At 32.3% G+C, this 9,404-nt stretch overlaps 1 protein-coding gene across 1 annotated transcript; it reads left to right on the top strand.

Annotated features, from left to right (window-relative positions):
* Positions 1-7,893: 7,893 nt before the first annotated feature.
* Positions 7,894-8,510, top strand: LOC122579854 (auxin-responsive protein SAUR50-like). The gene has a single exon (XM_043752106.1). It carries the CDS (start codon positions 7,958-7,960, stop codon positions 8,264-8,266), a length of 309 nt encoding a protein of 102 aa, XP_043608041.1. The 5' UTR covers positions 7,894-7,957; the 3' UTR covers positions 8,267-8,510.
* The last annotated feature ends 894 nt before the right edge of the window (positions 8,511-9,404 follow it).

Below are 9,404 nucleotides of genomic sequence, written 5' to 3' on the forward strand. Positions count from 1 at the left end.
TTGAGAATGATGAAGGGATTGAAGATGAGGAAACTAATGGACCTAGGCATAATCCTAAAGTTCACTGGAGGTTAATGAAACCAGTCTTGAGAGAGAGGTATGAAAGCCCTAAGCAACTTAAACAATGTTTGATAAACTATGCTTTAGCGAATGGATATCATCTATATTATGAGCATAGTGATCATAAGAAAATTTTAGCAGTGTGTGGGAAGAAGGATGAGAAAACAGGCCAAAGATTCTGTACTTTCAGGTTGTGGGCTACTTGGAAGAAAGGAGAAGCAACATTTCAGATCAAGTCATTAATTGATGAGCATAGGTGTTGTAGAAATTTTCAATCATGTTCTTTGGTGAATTTTAGATTTGTTGCAGACAAGTTTGGCCACAAAATTAGGCAAAATTCAAATATAAAGCTGAAAGATATATTGAACATGCATTCTTGAAGAAGTTCAAGTCTAATATATCAGCCAATCAAGCTATGAGGGGTAAACTGCATGCAAAGTATGAGTATGAAGAGTCAATAAAGAAGCATTATGAGAAATTAAGGGACTATGGAGCAGAGATATTTAAAAGAAATCCAGGAAGTACTGTTAAGTTGAATGTCGCAAGAAATCCAGATGGTGCAATATATTTTCAGGGTCTTTATGTTTGTTTTAATGGTTTGAAAGAAGGTTGGAAGGCTGGCTGCAGAAGAATAATACATTTAGTGAGCTTGCTGATCTGGGCAGTAGGGCTACAGGTAAGATGAAAAAGACTGGAGTAATAATGACATGCACCTTGTCTACAAGAGGGTCACAATATAAGAACTTGTCAAAATGAACAAAAAGTACCACCCCCTAAGGTGTTCAGAAATCCTGGAAGGGCAAGAGTGAGCTAGTTCAATGAAGTGGGTGGTAGAGAAAGGGGCACTGGAAGGGGTGGTAGAGGTACTGGAAGGGGTGGTGGTAGGGCTGCAAGATCCAAATTACCCAAAGGAATTGGAGTTACATTTAATCCTCAAACTGGTGAAACCTTGGTAGGGGTAAGTTTATTTAATAGTTGTTTATAGAACTTATATTACATATTACATGTGTAAATAATATGTTTATATGATATGTCCAAATTATCAAATTTTGTTTTATATGTTGCTATATAATATGTTTATATAAGTTATATTACATGTGTAAATAGGGTTTAGGAGAGCAATTGCATCCAGTGTACTCTGCAAATGACACTCAGCAACAACCAACTGACTATCCATTGCCACAAACAAATGTGGCAACTTGTGAAGATATAACTAGCACTCAAGAGTCAATGAATATGGAGGAGTTTACCAGTGAAGGTTTAGAGACTCAGGATTCAGTCATGGCAAAAGCAGACAAGGTGATGGAAACTATTATCAAGGTTAAACAAGAAGGATCTAAAGGACAAATAAAGCCTGCAGACAATATGAATGCAGAACCTTTTGAAGCTGCAGAAAACATGAATGCAGAACCTTTTGAAGCTGCAGACAACATGAATGCAGAACCTTTTGAAGCTGCAGAAAAAAAAACGAAGCAAAAAATAGAAGCAATGATGAGTACTAAAGAGGGTCTGCAAGAGTTATTGTTTCCAACACCACCAGCAGGTGCTTCAACTCAAGAATGACACAAGCATTTCTTTGACCATCATAAGAGGTTGGGCAAGTATGGTTTATATGGGCCTCCACCAAAAAGGCACAATCTTAGACCAAGACCTAGTAAGCCACTGCTTCCACATGAAAAGGGTGCAAAAGAAGACAACTCAATTACCCTTGTTTGAAGTATTATGATGTTTATTTTGAACTAGATTATGATGGTTGCTTACTTTTGGCACTAAAACAATGATAATCATCTCTTTTGTATCTGTTTATTATGGTCTGCAATATATTATGTTTTGGCACTAAAACAATATATCTCTTTTGTATCTCTTTTGGTCTGCAATATATTATGTTTTGGTCTGCAATATATCTCTTTTGTATCTCTTTTGTGGCACTAAAACAATATATTATGTTGCTGGTCTGCAACAATTCAGTACAAAAATATATAGTTAGGTAAATATTATATGTTTCTGTTAAAAAAAACTGCAACAATTTAGTACAAAAATGACAGAACTTTGCAATTACATTTTCATTGGTAAAAAACAATAAGAACAGAGGAAGCTAAACAAAGGGGCAAAAATTGAGGCAAAGATATTTCCATTCCATAAAACAACTACAACAATTCAGTACAAAATGACATAACTTTGCAATTCCATTGCAAACAAGAACACACCATTACTATTCTATAAAATATAATAAACAATAACAACAGAACCAAACAAGTCTTATACAATGACAGTTTTGCTTTAGTTTTTGTTAATTCCTTTTGCATAACATCCATAGCCTGCAGTAATTCTTTCTTGTTACCATCTTCATGACCGTTACGTTTTCTAAGTAAATGAAGCTCATACATTGCTTCCTTATATCTCTCATCAAGAGGAGGATCAACCCACCTAAAAAAGTTGCAAGGAATACTTCCAGTGCCCTGATTTTATCATTCATAATCAAAGCAAGAAACAATTGTAAAAAGAAGAAAAAAATTAATTAACAATAACAAACTTACCCATTTAGCACATCTCTTGAATCTTCTATTAGGATTCTTTTTGGTCCATGAAGTCCATTCTTTTGTCAACAGAGGAGGTGTACAATCACAAAATTGATGTTGTGAAGATGAATCTCGAAGCCCTAATTTGATTGATGTTGATGAAGATGAAGACATGTCTAGTAATGATATTTTAAGCCCTAAATCAATTTGGGGGAAAATGAAAGAACGGGTTGTGTTTTGTTGTATTTTTGGGGGAATATATTTAGGTGGGAGGGAAATGATGTGGCATTAAAAAAAGGAAAAAAGGAAAGATCGTTTCTAATATCGTGAAAACGACCACGTCAGCAGGTTACCCGGTCATTTGATATTGTTCATGCTCATAAATGAAAGATGGTTTCTAAAAAGTAAGGTTTTTAAAGGATGTTGCTAATATCGTGAAAACAAGTAAAGTTCGTTTCTATTTTCTGCAGTTTTCCCTAAATATACTACCTAAAAACATTGTTGTTGATATGAAGCTCTTACATATACGATAATGTCGAATGGAATAAAATAAATTCTACTATGTCAAGATGTACCTTTGAATCTTTGAATTTAAACACATCATCACAGACAATCAAAAGGGACAACCATCGTATTAAGATATTACCTTTTCTCTAATTTGTCTAATCATAATAACTGGCGCTGATGACTTGTGCTAAGCTCCTCTAGTCGCAGGAGCTAACCAAAGAGGGAAATCCATGGCCCACTAACTATACCTTAACACTGTATATATACCAAAATACACATATGATATCAGCTACTATGTGTATAATCTCTTGAAACTATATTAAGCACTTGACAAGTAAGCTTAAGTGAGATCATCACTTAAACTTTCACTTAAGCTCCTTTAGTAGGAAATCCATATATTAAGGTATTCAAGGTCGTATAAAATCCCTTATAATTAATTGACATGTGACGGATTATGCTCAGTGTTAAGTTATAATTAATATTAGATGTAAGTATCAATCTATTAATTACTTTTTTTAACAACCGTTGAGTAGAACACGTCCTTTGGTACTGTAAAGTGAGGACCTACTCAGATCAGAACAATCAGTTATCTTAATCAGACTATACCACATTCAATGCTGACTGTACGTCAAAAAAACTCCACAAACAATAAACCCCTCCTCGACTGGGTTAACAAGGATCGAACCATCAGGATCTGGATAATGTCTCGCTAGTTGTTTCTAGATCATTAACTCGACTTACCAATGAAATGGTAAAATTGCACAAATTTAAATCACGGTATATCTGCTCCGCAACACACATTCTGTCATTTAGATTAATTGCTAGAAAAATAATATTTTTGTGCAACTTTTATACATCTACCGTGCATTTTTAAAATACTATTGAAAGAAAACGTAATTATAATGAAGAAAAACTGATAAGATAGATGAAAGCTTAATTAAATCCGTAAACCGACATGTCACAAGGGCTTGTAGTGTCCAAATTATTTGGGTTGAATATAGTGTAGTGTTCACTTTATGCGGGATAAAATGCACAAATAATTATTCTCTTCATTTATACACGTGGGTATAATGTGATACATAATCCTTAGTTTATTGTTGTTGCAATATGTGTAAACTAACAAACGTAACACTTCAATAGAAATAAATATGTATTTCTAATATTTCCTAGCTGAAACTGTATTTTAGATATTGGGGATAAGAGCCGATAATATTTTTTTGACAATAAATTATACAGTAAATAAATAGTTTTTAAAGATAGAAAAATATAGACACTTGTGAGTAGGAGCCAAAAAGGAGCAAACCCCCTCCTTTGCATCCATGTGAATTTTTTGTGAATTTTGTGTTGGTCAACCGCAAATGAGCGGACCCTCGTTAGGCAAGAGTTCGGTTGAGGGAGGTGGTGTTGAGGGCGGAAAAACCCATTTTCACAAAAAATCATCCCCCCAATCAAAACAAAGAACTCACCACTCTCATACCACATGACGCAAGTCGTCAATCCACATATTTTCATCTTTTTCAAAGGACAACTAGTCTTTCTACCCCACATGCCACATGACGCAAGTTGTTTCACTCTCCCTCTATCACTACTCCTCCCAGTCTCATTGAACCATTCAACTGATCATGCTTTACCGGAGGTTTTTACCAACCATTTTTAAGGTTTTCACCTGCCATGTCATATACTACGCCTAATAAATGGTCTAAAACTATTCGGAGCAAGACTTCCCTTTAAGGGCCCTTTTAAGGGCATCTTGTGATACATGGCAGTCCAGTCATCAAGGGACATTCCTTTTTATTTGTTGGAGCAAGGTGTTAAAGGGAAAGCCCCAACATGGACCCACAAAGATTTCTTCTCTCTTTTGCGTCTGTGTGTTTTCTTCCCTTCCATTCCAGCTAGCGTCCATTTCTTCACGTCTGCTGCCTTTTTTTTTACAAAGAATGCCCCTCGGGACACTGTTCCAGGCATTTTGGAGCAAAAAAAGTGGAAAAAAAAACGTCTTGCTCCGGATAGCCTAATAGCCACTAACTCACAACAACATATATCTACATGTCCACTTATATCATATGGACTTTGTTTTCTTAATTTATTTGTTAATTATTTTATTTTTATCATATGGACTTTGCTTTCTTAATATATTTCTTATTTTATTATTATGTTTTGTTATTTTACTTAAATTTTATACTTCGATCGGTTTTTCTTTCAAGTTGTTCACTTTTAAATTCATTTGTTTCTGTAATGTCTATATATGTGGACAAACATATGAAGTTGATAAGATACAATTTAAAGCTTATTCGGACAATTTATATATAAAAATAAACATTGTCTCCCGGATTATACATCTTTTCAATCAATTATAAATTACAATGAAGATTGTTTAATATATTAGCTTTATTGTTTTTCTTTATCTATTTTATGGTACTAAACATCAGTCCGTATATTGTACGAACATTAAGACTGATCACGATATATATCATGCAAGCAGAGACACAAAAATAGCAAACACTTTGATATATATATATATATATATATATATACTAGTAATCAGGTCCATCCGATGAACGGGTAGTCTAAAATATATCAATCAATGCTAAAAAAGTAAATTCAAATATATTAAATAGCAGAGCTGGCCCAACTATATTTGATACCCAAGCACATGCTTTGGGCCACCAATCTTCAAAGGCCCCCAAATATAGTAGGAGGTGATGTTTATAAATTTAAAAAAAAATCAAGAGGCTATTCGGTAAAAAAAAAAAAAAAACTCATCTAAAAAAATAGATCTGTATTTTCTATTCTTCTTTCAAAATTAAAAAACCTACTCCATGCTATTATATATGTTGTCATCGTCTTTTTGATTTTGTAAATTAGTAAACTTCTAACTTTCTAACTTTCTTTATTGATTGTCAATGTATCATAAATATGAATGTTGTAATTTCAAAAGAATTAAAAAGTTAAAAAGAAAAGCCTAGCAGCATCAGCAGGTAAAAGCAGGTATGTTTTTTTCCGTTTTTTTCCATTTACTTTACTTCGTATGTTAAGAAACTAGGCCCCCAAAATTGATCTCGTTTAAGGCCACCAAAAAACTTGAGCCGGCACTGTTAAATGGATACCGAATAAAATTAAAATAACTAAAAATAAAACACAAAACGATTAAATTAAGGCAAAAAAAATGAAGAAGTATTGCGTAAATATCATAACTTAATCAATACGAAAGCTAAAGAAGAAACATATGAAAATTAACTTCATATAAATATTGATTCCAGTTTACCTCTTTTTTATCAACTTTAGTTAAATAAAAAATTTGCAGATTTTTATATATAAACTTACTACAAACACAAACAACAATTTTATACTAAACAATTTAGAGTTAAGCTCAACAAAACAAAAACAAAAAATGTACATTATATAATTTGAAAATACATACCAATTCATCAAGAAAGCTCATCTCGAACGTTTTGATTTTCTTCGGGTTGTTTTACTTCGAAATACACGAAGTCGTAGATGATAGTTAACATTTGTTAGCTTAAGATCTTCAAGATGAACAAATGTGGTCTTATATTTTGTTGTTGAAGAAGAAACCATAATGAACCTATAATAGACAACTAAATAAATTAAAAGAGATAATAACAACAATAACATAAGAATTCAATGTTAAATAATAATAATAATAATAATTAAATATGAACAAGTATATAAATAAAATAAAAAACCCTTCTAGTAGTCGATCGTAACTATTTTTTTATTTTTTTTGACGGTTTTTTTTATTTAGAATATGTGAGGGTTTTTTATAGGTTATATATATATATATATATATATAAAATAAAAGTAGTTTTGGGAGTCTTTTTTATTAATAATATAATAAATGTTGGTCTTAATAAATATAACTATTAAAAAAATATTTAAAAAATAAAAAAGAGGAGGATTAGGGTGCCAAGTGTACCCCAACCTCCTTTTTTTTTGAACAGCAGTGGTGATTGGACTCAGCGGCTTGCCTCTTCATCGTCCGATAGAGATCGACCACGTTACCAGCACGGTCAATCCAAGGGCATGACTGGTGGTGGAAGTCCCATTACCGTTCTGAAGAAAAGTAGTTAATGCTAAAGAAAAACCCTTATGCTCTATCTCATTGGCAAAGACTTCCCAATAATGCATTTCAAAAGTTTTTACCTCCTCTTTCAGTTATATATATATATAAGCTTAGATAGGGAACAACCCCATATTCACTTTTCCACATATATATACTATTAAAATAAGAACGGTGAGAACACTTAAATCATTTTAATGCATTAAAAGTCCGTAAAACTAAGATAGAGGATAACTAATTATCATTATTTAAGTGTTTAACATTATATTGATCCATCAAAAACAGAAAAATCATGTTTTTTGTTGGATGCATCATTTTGATAAATATGCATCCAAAATGGATGCACAAAACCAAAAACATGATTTTCTTGATTTTGGCAAACCAATGTGTTGTTAAACACGTACATAATGATAATTAGTTATACACTATTTTTGTTTTATGGAATTTTAATGTATCAAAATGTAGTTTTTAAGTGTTCTTACCGCGAAGCCACTACTAACTACTAGTCATTTTTTTAATACCAAAAAAAGAAAACAAGACACAAAAAGAGGAGTAGAAATCTTGGGCCTTGATGTCTTTAAGGAATGGTACATGGTAGGGCAAGCCCAAAATGGTATCAACCCGTGATGTACCTTGCATACGACCTTGCCCCTACACTTCACATGCTTTTGCCCCTCTCCTTCTACCTATATATATAACTTACTCTTTCTTTTCCAAACAAAAACCACAAGTCAATAATAACAACTGCCTCCACCATTATACTACCATTATCTAGTACCCTATAGTAACAATGGGCCTAAGAAAGTCACACACTAAACAAAATCAAGCATTAGCTATCAAAAAAATCATCAAAAGGTGTTCTAGTTTTGGCAAGAACAATGACAATGGTCTCCCAAATGATGTTCCAAAAGGACATTTTGTGGTATACGTTGGAGAAAGACGAAACCGATATATTGTACCAATTTCTTGTTTGGATCATCCAACATTTCAAGATCTACTACATCAATCCGAGGAAGAATTTGGATTTAGTCATGATATGGGCATAATCATTCCTTGCCAAGAAGATGATTTTTTGTCATTTTTCTCCATGTTTTCATGAATTCTTACAATTTCAAGAAAATTGTGTTAGGTGCTCTCTTTTACATTTCTTTTTTCCAAGTGATGTGTGTGTGTGTGTTCGAACACCCTAGCTTGGAAAAAATATTGCGTCAATTTTGTACAAAATTAAGGAAAATCTCTGCATGGGAAATGATTCTCCCCTTATGCATGTTACATATTTATACATTGTCAATTGACCAATTCGTTCAAAGGAGAAAATTTGTTTTTCGTTTAATTGATCGTAATTAAGTGTATTGTAAATACGTTAATTAGCTTGTGAATTTCTGTTTTCATTCGTGGATCATATACTGAATATTAATTAACTAGATAGAATCAGACAATTTTTTAGGTATGAGATTTTAGGCATAATTTTGGCTATTTATAATCAGACAATGTTTGTGTTTTAAAACGGATTTATTTACTATACAATTATACATACACAAACACAAAAAGAAAATGGGGGCTTAAAACATCGGGTACCTAAAAGCAAATAATTTAACAGCTTTGTTATATTTTTAAATCACCATCAAATCAAATTATAAAATCGTAAAAAGAGTTGTAAGGTAGCTTATTGGTAGAGTTTTTGAATTTGGAATAATCAACTTGGATAACTGGATTTGAGTACCTATTTTACATATTCGTGAGGATAGATTATTAGGATAAGTTTCGGTTCCATATTAGTTCGTATAATTTGAAAGTAGAAAGAGGTTAATACATCGTTAAAAAAAATATACTCTACCGAGTTGTATTAAGTATGAACTGTATAAGTATACAATTAAAGTATGTAACGTTAAAAAACATCAAGAAGTGAAAACCGGTGACTCGACTTTCGTCTGATGGTGTTTTTTCTTATGTCTTGGTTAATTGAGTTGTAATTGACATAAGTTTTTTTCAAACCTTTTTGCAATTCTCGCAGTTAAAGTTCCAAGTTAAATCTAGTTTGTGTAATTGTTCTATTTCTAGATTTGTACTTTGGTCACTAGCATCTTGCTAGTTGATTGTTTTTTTATTAATAATATTTTCGCTGTTCCAAAAAAGGCTAACTTAAAGAGTTGACTTTCTTTAACAGCCTTTGGTTTAAAGTGATTTAGATTAGTTTAGGTTTAACATGTTTTTTGAGGAGAGGAGAAGATGAGAAT

Source organism: Erigeron canadensis, chromosome 8 (genome assembly GCF_010389155.1).
Source record: "Erigeron canadensis isolate Cc75 chromosome 8, C_canadensis_v1, whole genome shotgun sequence".
Taxonomy (NCBI): Eukaryota; Viridiplantae; Streptophyta; class Magnoliopsida; order Asterales; family Asteraceae; genus Erigeron; species Erigeron canadensis.

What these genes read in the sequence shown, in the direction of transcription:
- LOC122579854 (XM_043752106.1), top strand. Translation starts at nt 7,958, where the DNA reads ATGGGCCTAAGAAAGTCACACACTAAACAAAATCAAGCATTAGCTATC.